The 21340-nt window shown below is 45.6% G+C and overlaps 1 protein-coding gene across 2 annotated transcripts in view; it reads right to left on the bottom strand.

Annotated features, from left to right (window-relative positions):
* Positions 1-21340, bottom strand: part of STIM2 (stromal interaction molecule 2) — a 74596-nt gene that overhangs the window by 25830 nt on the left and 27426 nt on the right. For both annotated transcript variants that reach the window (XM_069977495.1, XM_069977496.1), the window contains exon 3: positions 4655-4769. In XM_069977495.1, coding sequence (XP_069833596.1) covers positions 4655-4769 — 115 coding nt within the window. The remainder of the gene's footprint in view (positions 1-4654; positions 4770-21340) is intronic.

The raw sequence follows: 21340 nt of genomic DNA, 5'->3' as shown, positions 1-21340 counted from the left end.
AGTTAATACATTATGCCATCCAGGGAAACAGTCCAGGACTTGCACTCAACTTCTGCGTTTCACGGACAGAACACTGGATGTGTGAATGCAGCCTTGCATCAGCACCAGCTCAGACACTACAAAAGTCCCCATTCCACAAGACGGCAGCAAATAAGAAGGGTTTTGTAATATTCTAGTCTCAAAACAGATTTTGATTTTGTTTTTGGTGTGAAACCTAATCTCACAACAACACAAGCCGCAGCTTGTCCAGATTTAGCGGCTAAGTAATTCCTACAATCACTCATTGTACGGTATTTAACCAGATTAATATTCAGAACATTTTTGGGGATCACACTTACATGCTGTACTTTAGCCTGGGTATAGTTTGTATAGCATGGATTTCCTTTCGTCTTGGACTTTATTCTCCCATTCTTTACTAGAGTAGTGTAATCCGTTGTTCATATGGAAGTATACTACACGGCTGAGGAATGGCGGGTTAGGAAGTGTGAGAACCAGCCAAGATTTTATGTTGACATTCAGTAATAATATTGTCTGGAGAGCTAAATACTAAAAACTTCAGCTCTCGTGGAACAGGGCTAAAAGCAAAATAAACCATTACTACACTCCTACTGCTTATAGTTTGGTTTCTGTGACTAATAAACTTTAAATGAAAAGAAAAAAACTAAAAACACAAGTTTATTATTAGTAAATATCTGCTGCTTTTGGCCTCAGGAGTCCAGTGGGCGGTCCTACTCACTGTAATAAAGTGTTAACCAGTGGCGTAGCTATAGGGAACGCCCCTAGCTACAGGGGGCCCGCTGGGCTCCCTCGCCACTTCCTGCCTCTCTGCAGTCCTCCCGAATCAGCTGTGATAATGGTAGCCGATTCGGGAGAAAAGCACTGAGCCAGGCTGCCTAATGCTGCAGTGTGGGGTTCTGATTTCTTCCCACAGGGCCGGAGTCAGCACCCGGCTAACTAGGGCAAGTGCCGGGGCCCACAGCTCCTCTAGGGGCCCAGTCTCGTCTGTTACATTTTTTTTTCTGTTAGTGTAAAAAAAAAAAAAAAAAAACAAATGAAAAAAGTGACGTAACAGAGGGGACTGGGCCCCTAGAGGCCGCATGTGTCAGTTAGGGGCCCGCCGATACATACTGGGGTCTCCGGGCACATGTCTTCTTCATAAATCTTCCCTACAGCCGAAGGAGGGAGGTGTAAAGGACCTTTGAGTAGGAAGGAGAGGTATCTTTGATGATGTCATGGGTCATGTGATCGGACACCTGACCTGATGGGCTGAACAATAGGTTCTGTAAACTTCTGTACATGCAGGGCTTCTAGTTGTTTTGTGTATAGAGGTCCTGCTGTAATAGATATATATATTTACACAAACAGAGCAGGAGCTGTATACAGAACTAGCAAGCTAAAAGTTTGCACCAGGGCCCACCAGCCTTTAGCTACGCCCCTGGCGTTAACCATCACTGGGCCGCCCACTAGACTCCCAAGCCGATAAGCATATGCTTGAATTAGAAAACCCAAATCTTCTCCCATAAATCTTCTTGGCTCCTCCTACTCGAACATACTGTACTGCCAATAGAGCAGCATTTTCATTGTCTTTACTAAATGTTTATATTGTGGGGCCCAATAGCATAGCATGCTGTACTTTTGAGTCTTGCTGAACAAAAAGTACAGTTGTGGGCCAGTCACTAGTTGACTATATTCAGCCCACTGACCTTAGTCTTCCAGCTTCCAGTATGCCACAGTGTCAGTACACTTTTGATGTGGATTGTCCTTGGAGTCTACGGATCTCAGTAAGAGATACAGATGCAGAGCTTGTAATCACTGCATTCCCTCCTCAGGGTAGAAACAGAGTCGGTCTCTAATCAGTTAAACAAAAAAAAAGGGGGGGGGGGGGCTCAAGCACATACACTTGGGTACAGTTTTTCCAAAACAGACAATCATGTCTTTAATAGGTTTCTAGGATGGGAAATGCATTGGATTACTGTTAAGTAGGAAGATTATGTTCATATTTAGAGATTTCATTCTAGCTCTATCTTAGCTCCGATCCTTGCATCCCTGCTGACCACCACACGTCCCTGGACATTACGTATTCTTAGGCTTACCTCCTGTACTTAGGTGCCATATGGTGCACACACACACACACCCCACCAGCTGTTACAAAATTGCAATTCCCAGCATGCCTAGAAAGCCAAATCTTAATGGGAGTTGTAGTTTTACAAGAGCTGGAGGGCTGCGAGTTTCACACCTGTGCTTCAGTGCCTCCAACATAGTGTTTAACCAAGATAAAGAAAAGGACCCCTTGAGGATAATATCCAGGGAAGATGTCGCCATGCTCAGACATTTATTGTGTAATGTGAACCCCTGTGATAACCTGTGACACAGCCAATTCCGAAGAGCTACAAAATGGTTGAGTTCCTGAATGTATTTGGCCCCGTATGCTACATTTCATGGGTGGATGGATGTATGACGGGAAACAGATCGATGCGTAACCGCAGGTTACACAGCAAACATAAAATCAATGATGTACTAATGCTTTAACCCACATAGACTGTTCTTAGCAGACGTGTACACAGAGGATATTCATGCTCACATCTCCGCCGCACAAAATACTTGACTGCCAATGGATTCTGACAGGATTACATCTGGTTTTCGGGGTCTTGCTGGGAACAAGACAGTTCTCCCTCCTTTGTGTGTTAAAAGGATCTTAACCAGAAATGTCCATTCTGACCAGAAGTACACATAAATTTTAGCCAGCGTCTATGCTAAAGGACTTAAAGACTTAAAAATAAAAAAATAAAAATTATAAAAAGAAATAATACACACACTCTCCTTTACACAATACATCTAACTATAATAGGCCACAATGGATTTGTGGTTTAAATGACCGTAAAGCAAAGTTTCTTTATTAACAATTTCCTTCCCTGTTCACAAAAAATAAATACTGTATTTTTCGCTTTATAAGACGCACCCGTCTATAAGACGCACCTCTGATTTGGACCACTGAAAACAGGAAAAAAATATTTTATGCTAATTAAACTTCCCTGGTGGTCTAAAGTCATGAAAGGGATAATGCAGTGAAGGGGTCAAAGTTTATTAAAATGAAAGTGTCTTGTATCTACACATACACAGCTGCTTCATGCACTACACACTCGGCCCTGCTACACACTCGGCCCTGCTACACACTCGGCCCTGCTACACACTCGGCCCTGCTACACACTCGGCCCTGCTACACCATACACTCAGCTCAGCTGTATCCCACACACTCAGCTGTACAAACATATCCACAAGTACACACAATGTTATATCAACACATACACAGGGTAACACACACACACACAGGGTCACACACACACACACAGGGTAACACACACATACCTCTGCTGCTCTGTACTTAGACGCGACCATTTAGTGTAGGACCTGCGGGAATGTGAGCTGAAGGACCCTCGCTGATGTCACAGTCATGTGACTAATCACGACTGTGACATCACCAAAGGTCCTTCAGCAGGTTGCCGGGTATATCCCTTGTGGGGCACTGATCAGTACCGACAGGAGAAGGGAGAGGACTGCACAGCTTATGCAGCCTTCCGGACCATCAGGGAAGGAGTCAGGGTGGTCGGACAGTGTCGGGCTGCCCTGTCTCCTGAATATAAGACGCAGGCACTTTTTAGCAAGATATTTTCTTGCTAAAAAGTGCGTCTTATAAAGCAATAAATACGGTAAATAAATTCATAAAAACACCTGCCCCCAGCTAGACATTAGCACTATTCTTCAGAAATTCATAGTCTTGTCTATCTTCAAGGCTTCCAGAAGGAGCAGACACAGGTAACATGTAAATTCTCTATTCTTTATAATAGGAGCTGCTGTGCTGAATACGGAGCCTTGAAGGAAGCGCACGCCTCTCCATAAAGACTGGAGCAGCTAAGACCTATGCAGATGACTGCGTGATGAGAGATCTGGCCGTGGTACCTTTCCTTTCATATTAAAGAATGCATCTTTGCATAATTATATTATATATATATATATATATATATATATATATATATATATATAAATTAAGAATCAAAAAAGCAGTTTTCACTTTGCACTCCATTAGCAGCTGAAGAAAAGCTACAAGGGCCTACACTTTTATTGGAATATTTTTAAGGGTACATTCAAATATGTCAATGGATTTTGCTACCGATTGACTTCAATGGGGTTTCAAAAAAAAAAAAAAAAACCCTAATATAGGCTGCTTGGCAGGTCAGTGGGTATCAAAATCTGCAGGGGATTTTCAACAATGGTGTGCTAGGTATGAATGCACCCTTCCAGTAAATTGTGCTTAGTATGGGGTAAAAAAAAAAAAAAAGTTATACTCTCCATCCTCAATCCCAGAGTGTGCTGTGATCTCAGTATTGAGAGAAGTGCCCACTCAGCCAATCACTGGCCACAGATGTTATCCATCTCTGCCACTGACTGGCTGGGCAGGCCTTGTGTTTACAGAAAACCAGGCAGTGCCGCAAGATGCAACCAGGCTCCGTAAGAATAATGGCAGCAGGAGGCAAGTATACATTGTTTTTTGTTCTTACCCCAGCCTAAGCACATTCTGTACAAGGAATTCCCTAGACAAGCCCTTTAACCAAATCAAGTCAATGGTCTAATATTGCCAAAATGTTACTCCTATTACCTTCAGAGGTCTTCCACCTCTTCCACAGGTCCTCCACCGTGATGTGCTTGTCCTCTCTGTGTAGGTGGTTGTGCTTTTGAGAAGCATCCTTTAAATTTAAGTCCTCACGTAGGAACTGGAAAACAGAAAAAAAAAACAGGCTGGTTAAGTGGGGGCACCAAGATGAAATAACTAAATAAAACAGTAACTAAAACTAAGGGACAATGTAACAGATACCAGAGCAATCCAAGAAACAGACACAGAGGATACAAAGACAGACTCCCTCTGACTTAGAAAAGTATTCAGTATGTGTGCTCTTAGTGCCTTCAAAAGTGACCAAGCCTAAGGAGAACAGGGGATAAAACCCACAAATTGCTGACTGACACTGTGTATCAAAGTCCGTGATGATCATCATCTGCTGCAGTGTAGTGTGAACCGAGAATCTTGTTTCATCCGCACAGACACTGAACAAGCAAACAGCTGGGAACGTGAACTCAGGCAGTGAAGTTTTCAATGTAGCTGCATCTTAAGCAGTTAAACAGGGGGGGAAAAAAAAAACACGAATACCCCTTTAAGAGGCACGTTGACTGGATTCCTCCTCTGTTTCCAGCATTTACAGATATGCTTTACAGCATACACATGGACCAAAGAGACCTATAGACCTATAGAGACATGCGCAGTGCTCTCCATCTCTTTGTCAATGGAGGTTTTCCCTGTCATCATTCCCCTGCCTGTGATAAAGGCGAGAACTGCTGAGAAGTAAATCTCTACAGAGTAAATTGTCTATAATGCTATATTATGGTGCGTTTACATAGTGAGATTTATCTGACAGATTTTGGAAGCCAAAGTCAGGAATGGATGTGAAAAGAGGAGAAATCACAGTCTTTCCTTTATGACCTGTTCTCTGTTTATAGTCTGTTCCTGGCTTTGGCTTCCAAAATCTGTCAGATAAATCTCTGTGTAAATGCACCATTAGTGTAAGTAATTACCAGAATTATTTACCAATGCATCAAAGGGGTACGCCAGAGGGGAAAAAAAGGTTTTCAAATAAATTGATGCCAGAAAGTTATACAGATTTGTAAATTTCTTCCCCCCCCCCCCCCCCCAAAAAAAAAAAAATCTCCATTGTTCCAGTACTTATCAGCTGCTGTACAACCTGCAGGAAGTGGTGAATTCTTTCCAGTCTCATGCAGTGCTCTCTGCTGCCACCTCTGTCCATGACAGGAACTGTCCAGAACAGAAGCAAATCCCCCAAAATCCAGTTTTGGACAGTTCCTGTCACTGCCAGAGGTGCTCATAATTACTGGAAGACTTGAGTTTTTTTTTTTTTTAAATAGAATTTACAAATCTATATGTTTGACATCAATTAACCCCCCCCCCCCCCCGCCAGTTCCCCTTTAAAAATGAAAAAAAAAAAAAAAAAGATTGAAACAATAAGTTGCTTTCTAAAATAGCTTTCTTCTGTAAAAAAAAAAAACTATAATATATCTATATCATAAAAATCAAAGTCTGTCTGTCTGTCTGTCTGTCCTGTATAGACTTCCAAACGCCTGAACCGTTTGACCCCAAATTTGGCACACAGATACATTGGGTGCCCGGGAAGGTTATTGCGAAGGTCCCGTCCCCGCCAGATGTACAGGAGGGGAGGGGGAGGGGAAAGAGAGGCGCCCCATAGAGATGAATGGGAAAAATCTCCTCACTGCAAACACAGGTGATATAATTAGCTGCAGCAGACACGGCAGTTGGAGCCTTAGCAACCAATAGGATTACTGCTTTCATTTTCACAGGGAGCAATGGTTGCTAGGGAAGCTGCCTCACAACATCCACAGTAATGACTGGTAAATCCCCTACTCCATCTATACAGTACATGTATATATACAGGGCCCCCTACTCCATCTATACAGTACATGTATACAGGACCCCCTACTCCATCTATACAGTACATGTATATACAGGGCCCCCTACTCCATCTATACAGTACATGTATATACAGGACCCCCTACTCCATCTATACAGTACATGTATATACAGGACCCCTACTCCATCTATACAGTACATGTATATACAGGACCCCCTACTCCATGTATACAGTACATGTATACACAGGACCCCCTACTCCATCTATACAGTACATGTATACACAGGACCCCCTACTCCATCTATACAGTACATGTATACACAGGACCCCCTACTCCATCTATACAGTACATGTATACACAGGACCCCCTACTCCATCTATACAGTACATGTATACACAGGACCCCCTACTCCATCTATACAGTACATGTATATACAGGACCCCCTACTCCATCTATACAGTACATGTATACAGGACCCCCTACTCCATCTATACAGTACATGTATATACAGGACCCCCTACTCCATCTATACAGTACATGTATATACAGGGCACAACAGGTATACCAAACTGTGACTGGGTAACACTGCTACACCAGACCTGACCAATACCGCCATACTGTGACTGGATAACACCATCATATCAGACCTGCCCAATACCGCCATACTGTGACTGGATAACACCTCCATTCCAGACCTGACCAATACCGCCATACTGTGACTGGGTAACACCGCCACACCAGACCTGACCAATACCGCCAGACTGTGACTGGATAACACTGCCACACCAGACCTGACCAATACCGCTATACTGTGCTGGATTACACTGCCATACCAGACCTGACCAAAACCGCCATACTGTGCTGGATAACACTGTCATACCAGACCTGACCAATACCGCCATACTGTGACTGGATAACACTGCCATACCAGACCTGACCAATACCGGAAAACTGTGACTGGGTAACACCGCCACACCAGATCTGACCAATACGCCATACTGTGACTGGATAACACCCCCATACCAGACATGACCAATACCGACACACTGTGACTGAGTAACACTGCCATACCGGTAAATACAACCCTGCAGGTATACAGGACACTACAGGTATACAGGACCCCAAAACTATACACTACAAGTGCACGGGACCTCGACAAAACTATATACTACAGGTATACAGGACCCCAAACTTTACACTTCAGGTATACAGGACCCCAAAACTATATACTACAGGTATACAGGACCTCCACCAACTATATACTTCAGGTATAAAGGACCTCCACCAACTATATACTACAGGTATACAGGACCCCAAACTATACACTACAGGTATACAGGACCCCAAAACTATACACTAAAGGTATACAGGAACTCCACCAACTATATATTACAGGTATATAGGACCCCAAACTATACACTACAGGTATACAGGACCTCAAAACCATACACTACAGGTATACAGGACCTACATCAACTCTATACTACAAGTATACAGGACCCCAAATATACTACAGGTATACAGGAACTCCACCAGCTATATACTACAGGTATATAGGACCCCAAACTATACACTACAGGTATACAGGACCTCCACCAACTCTATACTATAGTTATACAGGAACTTCAACTATTTACTACAGGTATATAGGACCCCCGAACTATATACTACAGGTATACAACACCTCCACCAATTATACACTACAGGTATCCAGGACCCTCAAACTATAAACTACAGGTATACAAGACCTCCACCAACTATACATTACAGGTATACAGCACCAGCTATATACTACAGGTATACAGGACCCCCAAACTATACAGTACAGGTATACAGGACCTTCACCAACTGTACACTGCAGGTATACAGGACCTCCCTCAACTATACACTATAGGTATACAGCCCCACCAACTATGCACTACAGATATGCAAGACCCCTAAAAACTATACATTATGGGTATACAGAACCCCTCCAACTATGCACTACAGGTATACACTAATTCCACTGATTAACTCAGATGAAACAATACCTTTAGCTTGGCCTCCTGGGCACCTTAGAACAAATCTAATTAACATACTGACACTTTATACCCGGGCAGCGCCGGGTACATTTTCTAGTATATCATAAAAATCTAAGTCTGTCTGTCTCATATAGACTTCCAAACGCCTGAACCGTTTGACCCCAAATTTGGCACACAGATACATTGGGTGCCCGGGAAGGTTTTAGCGAAGGTCCAGTCCCCGCCAGATGTACAGGAGGGGGAAGAGCGGCACCCCATAGAGATGAATGGGAAAATCTCCTCACTGCAAACACAGGTGATATAATTAGCTGCAGCAGACACGGCAGTTGGAGCCTTAGCAACCAATAGGATTACTGCTTTCATTTTCACAGGGAGTTGTGGTTGCTAGGGAAGCTGCTTCACAACATCCACAGTAATAACTGGTAGACCCCCTACTCCATCTATACAGGACATGTATACAGGGCCCCCTACTCCATCTATAGAGTACATGTATACAGGACCCCCTACTCCATCTATACAGTATATGTATATACAGGGCACTACAGGTATACCAAACTGACTGGATAACACTGCCACACAAGACCTGACCAATACTGCCATACTGTGCTGGATAACACCGCCATACCAGACCTGACCAATACCACCATACTGTGACTGGGTAACACTGCCATACCAGACCTGACCAATACCGCCATACTGTGACTGGATAACACCGCCACACCAGACCTGACCAATACTACCATATTATGACTGGGTAACACTGTCATAACACACCTGACCAATACCACCATACTATGACTGGAAAAACTGCTAACCAGACCTGACCAATACCACCTTTCTGCAGCTGGATAACACGGTCATACCACACCTGACCAATACAGCCACACTATGACTGGATAACACTGCCATACCAGACCTAACCAATGCCACCCATACTGTGTCTGGATAACACTGCCATACCAGACCTGATCAATACTGCCATACTGTGACTGGATAACACCGCTACACCAGACCTGACCAATACCGCCATACCCCCCTCGAAAAGACACCAGATTTTCTGGCAAGTCTGAGCGGGAGGGTACTGCCCCTCTGCAAGGTGCTACCCTACGCACCAGACCATGGGTGCCTAATGGTAAATACGACCCTGCAGGTATACAGGACACTACAGGTATACAGGACCCCAAAACTATACACTACAGGTGCACGGGACCTCCACCAACTATATACTACAGGCATACAGGACCCCAAAACTATACACTACAGGTATACAGGACCTCCACCAACTATATACTACAGGTATATAGGACCCCAAACTATACACTACAGGTATACAGGATCCCAAAACTATACACTACAGGTATACAGGATCCCAAAACTATACACTACAGGTATACATTACCTTCACCAACTCTATACTTCAGTTATACAGGACCCCAAAGCTATATACTACAGGTATAAAGAAACTCCACCAACTCTATACTACAGTTATATAGGACCCTCAAACTATGCACTACAGGTATACAGGACCCCCGAACTATATACTACAGGTATACAAGACCTCCACCAATTATACACTACAGGTATCCAGGACCCTCAAACTATAAACTACAGGTATACAAGACCTCCACCAACTATACATTACAGGTATACAGAACCAACTATATACTACAGGTATACAGGACCCCCGAACTATACAGTACAGTTATACAGGACCTTCACCAACGGTACACTGCAGGTAAACAGGACCTCCCTCAACTATACACTACAGGTATATAGCCCCCCCCAACTACACACCACAGGTATACAGGACCCCCCAACTATACACTATAGGTATAGAGCCCCCCCAACTATGCACTACAGATATGCGAGACCCCTAAAAACTATACATTGTGGGTATACAGAACCCCTCCAACTATGCACTACAGGTATACACTAATTCCACTGATTAAAGGGGTTATCCAGCTTGGGGGCACTTTTTTTGGGGATCGGGGAGGAGGTGGCTGAAATAAAAGACGTCCACTTACCTCCCCGGTTCCAACAGCGGGTCACTCATCACGGCGCTCCGGTCCCCGGCCTCTTCCTGGTGTCTGACGCCGCCCAAGACGCTATGTCTCAGGGCCGCTCAGCCACTCAGTGAAGGAGGCGGGAACCGTTTGAAGTCCGCTCGGATCCCGCCTCCTTCACGGAGTGGCTGAGCGGACCTGAGACGTAGCGTCTCGGGCAGCATCAGACACCAGGAAGCCACCTCAGCCACCTCCTCCCCGGTCCCCCCCCCAGAAAGTGCCCCCATGCTGGATAACCCCTTTAACTCAGATGAAACAATACCTTTAGCTTGGCCTCCTGGGCACCTTAGAACAAATCTAATTAACACACTTACACTTTATACCCAGGCAGCGCCGGGTACATTTTCTAGTATATTAATATATATATATATATATATATATATATATATATATATATATATATATATATGTGTGTGTGTCTCCACACATACAGGCATTCCACAGCAGAATTCCCAGAGGAATCCCAATGAAAATACACAAATCTGTGGCATATGAATGTGACCTAATAGGGTAAAGCTGTAGCGGCAATCCTGTCCTGCTGTCAGGTGTAAGCGAGACAACAGGGAACATGATGGCCTGAGCCTTATAATCTCCTATATTACTGTATATTGATGGAAGGTTCTTTCCTGACTGGGTGGCCCACATGGTTTTCCTTGTAGAGGAGGGGAATGGAGGGCAAAGAGGAAAAAAAACTAAGTGAGAGCAGACATAGAAATGTTGTTATCCAAGCATTATACATAGGCTGAACATTACCAGTGACTTTCTCAATTCATTCGTCTGTGACAGCGGAGCTAAAATCCAAACAGAAATGTCACCGACAACTGCAAGTCGCATGGCTATTCTTCCGCTAAGGAATTCTACATCTTCGGTGGGACTGATACCGTGTGTCATGTATTATCCTTAAGAGGAAGTGAATGCAATGTAGATCCAAGAAAACCTGCTGATCACACATTGTCTGTGCAAATAGGGTGCGGCTCGTGGCCGACTTTACATGCAAAATTTAGATGGAAAGTAACCCAAGAGGTGGTCTAAACTTAGACTATATCGTCTGAAGATGTGCAGAATATTAAAGGGCCCTTGTCGCAGAGACGTGATCTGTCTGGGGTCTTCGTGTTCAGACCCCCATAATCTTCGTAACAAGCCGGTTGATGCATGTGGTTATGCTCTTCACATGACGTATAACAGAGCTCGGCTCATACAGAGAGATGGAGATCGCAGCATAACCATAAGCTTTTACTGCCTTGTGGAGGTCTGAACATGAAGACCCTAGACAGATCAAAATTTTCTGACAAGTCATAAGTGTTTTTTACATAATACTTTACACAGTATTAGCCTCAGACAAATCTGGTGCAACTTTAGACTGTCTAGTCTAAGGGACTGATCATGACCTCAATATATGTGCGGGGAACAAGTGTGTATCCTATCAAAAAGGAAGGCAGATTTATACCATGGTCAATTAAGTATCACAAACTAAAACAGTCAACAAGTCGATTTCCTACATGTATACATTTACTTTGTGAGGCCTAAATGCATGGTCCACTGTACTAGAGTCCAGCAATGTTATGAGCAGGAACATGGACAAACGTAGTAACTACTATGCCTATAAACTCAACGGAGCCGCTAAATCCCATAAGAAGCTCATCAAGGGGCATGCTTGGGTGTCACAGGTTGGAGAATACATTGCATGGTCAGCATGTAATCCTACAATATCTTCTCTATATTCCTTCCCATCTTCTGCCTCAGGTCCTTGCTGCAGCTGCAATCAGATCATATTGTACAGATTATAGGAAATTTTACTGTTTTTGGCGATGCAAATCCAATCAATATAGACAGAAGTACAGAATCTAGAATACAGAACTTTCTTTTATATTCTTTAGGATCAGTAACACATGGCGTATCAGACGTATGCACTACCGCTCCCAGACAGACAACTAATAAGCCATACAGTAATAGCTCAGTAAATCAAACCCCTATTAACAGGGATGGATTACGGGACCGAGCCATGGTAATGATTATTAATGGATTTTTGCCAGGCACAAAAATAAAAATCAATAGCACTTATGGAAACTATGTGGGAGCCTAATAAAGAGCCATTCAGCAGTAAAAACAGGAAACCCTGTGACATCTGCGGGCAGGCTCTGTATCATGTCACTATCTACTACAGGAGACGGAAACATTAACATCCACTCTTCCTCCTACTGTATACTATGAATGCACACACAGATTTTCCAGTAGCTGATGGATTAAAATGTAAAAGTTTTCCAATACAGTAACCTGATATAAGAGTAGGATATGGTTGGAGACTGACATGGTCTGCCATCACAGAGCGGTCACCAGGAAGGTTCACCATCATGGCACCTCTATACCAGTTACAGGATCATACTGTACCTCTATGGACTTGAGCCATTACTTTGGTGACAGAATCAAAGGTGGTATTGCGCACAGTAAATGGCGTAAGCCCAAAAAAAGTGCAAAATTGATGATTTTTGGTTGCATCAAATACAGAATTTATTTTATTTTTTAATAAAAAGCGATTAATTTGTTGATTATAAAGGATAAAAGCGTTATAACATCATTTAGGGGGAGATTCATCAAACATGGTGTAAAGTGAAACTGGCTCAGTTGCCCCTAGCAACCAATCAGATTCTGCTTTTTTATTTTCCAAAGAGTCTGTGAGATAGGAAACGTGGAATCTGATTGGTTGCTAGGGGTAACTGAGCCAGTTTCACTTTACACCATGTTTGATAAATCTCCCCCTTACTTTTTCTTTTAAAAAGGTTTTAATTTTTAAAAGTCGTCAAATAAAATAAAAGTTATATAAGTTGCCTATCGTTGTAATTGTAGTGATTTGAGGAACATAGATAACATGCCAGTTTTACCATAGGGCATTTTAGTGGATCAATACATCCTGTGACTTGTCCGGTTTAGTACACAGGTATTCCCCATAAAGTGACAAGGACCAGCTAACTCCCTAATGTTTATGAGGGCCTCCTGACTTACCCGCAGAGGATGTTGGGGTACAGAAAGATCAGGCATGTTGGATTTCACTACCTTGTTATATTACTGAGATTATAGATTAGTCTCAATAGCACGATCCCCTCTGGTTATTTTCCTGCTGATCAGCATTTCCTGGTCCCAATTGGCCACACAGGAAGAACCTGCTCAGCCAATCACTGCCTGAGATGTCACCAGTGCCGCCAGCTGTTTCCTGTGAGTGGAGGGGACTGGTGAGGGCTGCTGAGCAGGATCCTTGGCATTGGGGAATCATGAGGTGAGCACTTTTCTTTTCCTTCTTCCCTGTCACCAGAGCTTTCTGGCAGCAGCTTACATCCTTAGCCCCTTTGAAAACACATGTACACTTGGACAAGTTGAGTGTGCATGTGTAAGGTGTAGACACAGCTGACAGGGTATTTGGCACTCTTACACATTTACATTGCTAAGTGTAATAAGTGTAGTAACAAACATAAAAAAACACTTTACATATACAAACTTAGGGAAACAGAACTAGATTGTAACAAAGTGGTCTGCTTTTTACCAGTACACTATAGAAGAGGGACCGTTCTGTGGCCCCCTTTATAAGCTAGGATGAGAGCAGCTCCCTTTCTGGCAGACTCAAGCAGTCCTTGTATTACATGGAAGGCAATTCACCTGAATGGATGCTTTGCAATACCACATTGCCCCTGTAGTAACCACAGTAGGGTTAGCGACTGGCTGCAGAGGGCAGGCCACAGCAGGGTGAGCGCCTGGCTGCAGAGGGCAGGCCACAGCAGGGTGACCGGCGGGCTGCAGAGGGCAGGACACAGCAGGGTGACCGGCGGGCAGCAGAGGGCAGGACACAGTAGGGTGAGCGCCTGGCTGCAGAGGGCAGGACACAGTAGGGTGAGCGCCTGGCTGCAGAGGGCAGGACACAGTAGGGTGAGCGCCTGGCTGCAGAGGGCAGGACACAGTAGGGTGGGCGCCTGGCTGCAGAGGGCAGGACACAGTAGGGTGAGCGCCTGGCTGCAGAGGGCATGCCACAGTAGGGTGAGCGCCTGGCTGCAGAGGGCATGCCACAGTAGGGTGAGCGCCTGGCTGCAGAGGGCATGCCACAGTAGGGTGAGCGCCTGGCTGCAGAGGGCATGCCACAGTAGGGTGAGCGCCTGGCTGCAGAGGGCATGCCACAGTAAGGTGAGCGCCTGGCTGCAGAGGGCATGCCACAGTAGGGTGAGCGTCTGGCTGCAGAGGGCAGGACACAGTAGGGTGAGCGCCTGGCTGCAGAGGGCATGCCACAGTAAGGTGAGCGCCTGGCTGCAGAGGGCATGCCACAGTAGGGTGAGCGTCTGGCTGCAGAGGGCAGGACACAGTAGGGTGAGCGCCTGGCTGCAGAGGGCAGGCCACAGTAGGGTGAGCGCCTGGCTGCAGAGGGCATGCCACAGTAGGGTGAGCGTCTGGCTGCAGAGGGCAGGACACAGTAGGGTGAGCGTCTGGCTGCAGAGGGCAGGCCACAGTAGGGTGAGCGTCTGGCTGCAGAGGGCAGGACACAGTAGGGTGAGCGTCTGGCTGCAGAGGGCAGGACACAGTAGGGTGAGCGCCTGGCTGCCAAGGGCATGCCACAGTAGGGTGACCGGCTGGCTGCAGAGGCCAGGCCACAGTAGGGTGACCGGCTGGCTGCAGAGGCCAGGCCACAGTAGGGTGACCGGCTGGCTGCAGTCATATAACTGGGCCACTTTCCAATACCTCTATAATAAACCACAAACATTATACAGAGCCATGTGCAATACTGGGAATAATACACAGAGGAACAGGATCAGGTGGGCATGGACATGAGGAGCACATACACACGACACAATGAAAACTTACTTTGTAGCTAGCTGGGAAGCATGAAAGGGAAATCAGAATCATAGTTTAATATCACAGAATGCATTGACAGGTCATGCAAGAGAGGCCTAAAGATCTTGAGTCACGGCAGGCATTGGTAGAATGGCTCTTGATGCTTTGTGGTGAAGGCATTTACATAGGCAAATGGTTCATGAAGATACTGAATATAGAGACTGAGTATACAGCAAAGAATAAGATGCAGTAATGCAGGTATCCATAACTGGTCAGAAACAATGAAATGGCAGAGAAAGGATGGAGCAGAGATGTCCTGTTCACTGCCCTACATAAACCGCTCGGATGTCCTCTATCCCACTATCATTAATAAATATCACCGCCACTGCATGCCCTATACACAGCGGTGTAGTTCTAATAGTGGAAGAGGAATCGCTCACACTGAAGCTTCTACTACCAGATCTACCTAAAACAGCAGCACTATGCAAGGACATATCGAGACATATACAGATAGCCGCACTGTAGTATACTATAACTGCACAGGACCATCTCACTGATACAGAAACAAATCCACACATGGCCGTGGTCAATGTTTGCTCCGCATGTATTGCGCAGGGTTTGGAGAGGTTGTCACATGACAACGCCCCCGCCATAGGCGCTTTACAGGAGAAGTCCGGCAAAAATTAGTAATAGTATCCTCTCCAGCAGCCACAGCCCGCACAGCTCTGGGAGTCGGGTCGGGACATCACCATGTTATCCAGGAAGTGAAGCCTTGATGCAGTAGTAAGTGCAGGGAAAAAAGCACTTTATAAGCATTTCCCGTAATAAGTGTATATTGGTGATTTGTATAACTTTTGGGGAGTAATACAATATTTTAATAAAAAATTTCGCCAGACTTCTCCTTTAAGGCAGATCAAAGTCATGAAAGCCGTTCCCTCCTGCGGACCCACACCAGAACAGAGAGCTTCGGCTGATCATGCATATCCATAGATTACAAATAATGCCGTAGGTCCCATGTTACAGATGGCGGTTAGAGAAGGGAGTTATTGCCACGTCAGCATTAAATATAATTTACCAGGAATAAGAGCCAACACAATGCAAATACCAACTGAATTGTTAAGTGATTTATTACTTAGATAACTAATGGAGAACACTATGAGGAAGACAAAGGATGCATCATCTGTTCTAGTGCCAAGGCGACACACAATAGGAGAGGAAGTGGGCACCAAGACTGCTGCACGACGGGCGACTGCCATGGGCAAGGGCAATCAAGAAGAGAGGGATCAGCTGATGGTAAACTATGTAATCCACCACCACAGCCACCCTATGCTGGTATATTATCGGCCTATAACACTATTTCTAGTGTAGACTATGAGTCTGCTGCATTCTTTATTGCTCCTACTAGCCAAATGGCACAAGTTTCTTGTCTTGTGTTAGCCAACCTATAGCTTTAATATTCTGCCCTGGTGTAGGGCTTCACATTAAGCTGGGAATGTAACTTTAGGGATCAGTGTTTATATAACTATTATATTATAAGGGAACCTTTCCACCTCCATTATTACATGCACCCTCATGGTCTAAGTCATGACTAGGACCTTCTATGCATATCAATGATCAGTCCTACTGGTGCCAAAATAGGAAGATGTAATGAATGAGTCAGTCTCTGTTCTCATCTTATGCCACCTTTATGAGCAGATTACTTCACCACCTATGATTCATACGTAATGCATGGCACCAGGAAGGAGGAGGGGGACAGGATGAGACATCTGAAGAATCAATCTAAGATCTTTAAGCCTGTGAACGAGAAATGAACACAACATCAACCACAGGAGAGGGCCTGATAGGAAAGAGGAAAGAGATACAGGCAGTGCCCGTCACACTTGCCACGCTGAATGATAGAATGTCAAAAATCCTGCCAACCATTAGCAAAGCTAATGTGACTCCCGGGGAGGCCAGTGAATCATAGGCAATACTGCAAGTCTCCTGTCACACATTACTCAGAGCACTAAAGAGGTGCGTGATATACATCCCTGACATACCTAACATTAGAAATGCCTATATACGGGGAGCCTGTGTGGTGTCCTCAGGGTATTCTACCTGCAAACACTGCCAACTGTGCAGAACACTGATCAATACCATGTGCGCGGCTCCAGCACTGCTGCATCAACAAACAGCACATCAGGAGTCACCAAAATTTCATGTGAACCTGCTTAAAGAACAGACATACCCCCAACATGTGCTTAGCTATGAAAGCTCTGCTAACACTAGCATGGGGCTCTATTGGGGTTCCTGCTTTACTCCTAACCTCAAAAAAACACCTTGATGGAAACCTGACAAACCCTCAATATGTTCCACCAGGATTAGTCAGGATCTGTCTTAAACAGATCAGTTGTGACACTAATGGATGAATGCCATTATAAGTGTGAACACAGCCTGAACATTCAGGTCACAAATTGTCCTTCTTAAAAGGGGCTTATTCAGCCTTAGAAAAGCATGGCCACTTTCACCTAGAGAAAGCAACTCCTGTCCTCAGTTTTGATGTGGTACTGATGTTCAGTTCCATTGACGTGAATGTCGCTGAACTATAATACCACAACACAACCTGAGGACAACTGTGGTGTGGTATTTGCAAGAAAATAGCGTGCTTTTTCGAATACTGAAGAACCAATTTAACACTTTAATTGAAGGAAAACAATGACAAATGTACAGAGAAAACTATAAGAATTGTACACAGAGACCCAGATTTACTAGAATTCTGATGCAGTCGGCGCCAAAAAAAAAAAACCCAAAAAAACAGCTGCTGTTATGTCCAGCAGGAAGTGGTGTATTTTGTCCAGTCTGACACAGTGCTCTCTGCTGCCACCTCTGTCCATGTCAGGAACTGTCCAGAGTAGTAGCAATTCCCTATGAAAAAACCTCTCCTGCTTCTGGACAGTTCCTGACATGGACAGAGGTGGCAGCAGAGAGCACTGTGTCTGGAAAGAATACACCACTTCCTGCAGGACATACAGTAGCTGATAAGATAGCATTTTTACAGAGCTGTATAACTTTTTGACACCAGATGATTTTAGAACATTTTCTCTTTCTTCAGAGTACCCCTTTAGAGTACGCAGTCACCAGATACACAGTGATAAATCTGGCACACCTGAAATCTGCACAGGTTATGAATTAGACATAAAGACCCAAATCTGGGTCTTTCTGCCTTGTACCTTAAAAGGGGCCTGGCCTAAATGCACCAAGTAGTGTGCTAAACTTGGGAACATGAGTTTGTTTGACATAAGGTGAGTAGTAGCTGATCAGACAGGACATCACACAGCTATTAGACACACCAGCTATACCACCAGTCTGATGCACTGACAACTGAAGACGGCAATGCTAGACTGTCCATATGTCCACTGACCAAGAATTAGACCCCTTTCAAATACACTGTAAAGCAACGCATGGCAGATTTTTGGTGCCATATCTGCCGTATCCATTCATATCTGTAAGGTACCAGGGTCAGAGTCCTAATAGATACTGGTGGGACTATCAAATGTTTGTGTAGGCTTTGGTGTAAAATGGTCATACATTGTTGAGAAGTCACTTATTTGCTCCAAAATACATGACTCTTCTAGGTTTGGTGCAAAGATCTGCAACTTTTTACACCAGTGAAGTGAAGGCAGGATCCTAGTGACTTGCCCGCACTGTAGCCAGGGGTGATTCTAGCCTCTCTGCTGCACGAGGCGAACTATAGGAGGACGCCCCCCCCCCCCCCGTCAATCTGCCCACATTATAATACACTAGTGCCCCCTCCACTGCTGTCCCCAATAAACATAATGTTTGGTCCCTTGCTGCACAGAGGATGTCAGGAGAGGAGGGGGCTGATCTCATAGGGGAGGTCACAGCAGCACAGAGGAGGTCAGGAGAGGAGGGTGCTAATTCTATAGGAGAGGTCCCAGCAGCACAGAGGAGGTCAGGAGAGGAGGGTGCTAATCCTATAGTAGAGGTCCCAGCAGCACAGAGGAGGTCAGGAGAGGAGGGTGCTAATCCTATAGGAGAGGTCCCAGCAGCACAGAGGAGGTCAGGAGAGGAGGGTGCTAATCCTATAGGAGAAGTCCCAGCAGCACAGAGGATGTCAGGAGAGGAGGGTGCTGATCTTTTAGGAGATGGTCCCCCTCTTCCCCCCTTATAGATGGACCCCCTCTCCCCCCCCTTATAGATGGTCCCCTTTCCCTTATAGATGGTCTCCCTCTCCCCCCCCCCCCCCCTTATAGATGGTCCCCCTCTCCCCCCTCCCTTATAGATGGTCCCCCTCTCCCCCTCCCTTATAGATGGTCCCCCTCTCCCCCCTCCCTTATAGATGGTCCCCCTCTTCCCCCCCCCCCCTTATAGATGGTCCCTCTCTTCCCCCCCCCCCCTTATAGATGGTCCCCCTCTTCCCCCCTCTCCCTTATAGATGGTCCCCGGTCTGGTCCCGGCTGATGTGCGGCTGCCCGGGGTGTCCCATCCTGTCCCCGGCAGCGCGCGCATCAGAGAGCTCCCTGTGTGCCTGTGGCTTCCGGCGCACAGGGAGCTCTCTGATGCGCGCGCTGCCGGGGACAGGATGGGACACCTCCGGCAGCCGCACATCAGCCGGGGGACTAAGGCTGCATTCCCACGTTCCGTGATCCTGACGGACCCGGAGACCCCCGCGCCCGGACAGCATCTGTAATTAGATGCTGGGAGCGGGGGAGACTTTATTCATAAGCGCCGCGCTGTAGTAACAGCACCGCACGGCTGATTCAGTACAGCGCGACGCTCATGAATACAGTCTCCCCCGCTCCCAGCATCTAATTACAGATGCTGTCCGGGAGCGGGGGTCTCTGGTACAATCAGTGGCGGATTATAATGTGGGCGGTCGCCCGAACCGCCCATATTATAATCTGCCACTGAATGCCGCCCCCAGGGGCGTAGCTAATGTCTCTTGGGCCCTGGTGCAAGAGGTCAACTTGGGCCCCCCCTTTCTCGATGCTATTGGTATATATCTCAAGACTGATATTACCAATAATACCAGTATACAGGAAATATTATCACCGCCATACTGTTACTAAACAAATCCTGTTTACTGAGACCAATATTGCCAATATTACCAGTACACAAGGGGAAATATTACCGCCACACCACAACCATCACCACCATATTGTTACTGACCAAATCCAGTATACTAAATCCAATAAAACACGGTACCACATAACAAGTAACAAATAATACCACCACATAGTGACTAACACCACCGCTGCTACTGAATATAATCCTCTGTACATAGACCAATATCACTTCATACAGTCATATAGAGGTGGACGCACTGTACACAGGATCTATACACCATATGCATTACAGTGCAGTTATATCAAGTGACTCACAGGGGACATCTTCTCTGATCGGAGTTCTTCCCTTTTCATCTTCTCCATCTGCCCTGGGCCATTATGAGAACTTCTCTGGGCCACGAATCCACAGAATCTGCCAGACAGACATATAAGGCTCCTTACACTGACACCATCCTCATCTCTCTAAAAACTGCACATCTGTACTGTCCCCTTTACACCCTCATTTAGTAGGTAGCCCTGACACTATGTGACCCCCCCTTAAAGTACATGCCCCCCTCTGTGCATGCCCTATTGTATACACCCCCCATGTAGTCCACCTTATAGATGGCCCCCAATGTTTCCCCCTTATAGATGGCCCACTGTGTTGTCCCTCTTATAGATGCTCCCCATGTTATCCCCCATATAGATGGCCCCCCCATTTTATCCCCCTTACAGATGCCCCCCATGTTGTCCCCTCCTCCTGCCCCTTCATCACCATACTACTACCCCTTCATCCTCCTGCCCTTTCATAATCATACTACAAACACCTCCATTATAATACTACCACCCCCTTCATCCTCCTGCCCTTTCATCATCATACAACTACACCCTTCATCAACCTCTTGTTCCA

The sequence above is a fragment of the Dendropsophus ebraccatus genome, chromosome 7 (assembly GCF_027789765.1).
Source record: "Dendropsophus ebraccatus isolate aDenEbr1 chromosome 7, aDenEbr1.pat, whole genome shotgun sequence".
Lineage (NCBI taxonomy): Eukaryota > Metazoa > Chordata > Amphibia > Anura > Hylidae > Dendropsophus > Dendropsophus ebraccatus.
The sequence above is the reverse complement of the archived record's forward strand: the minus strand, read 5'-3'. Positions and strand labels throughout refer to the sequence as shown.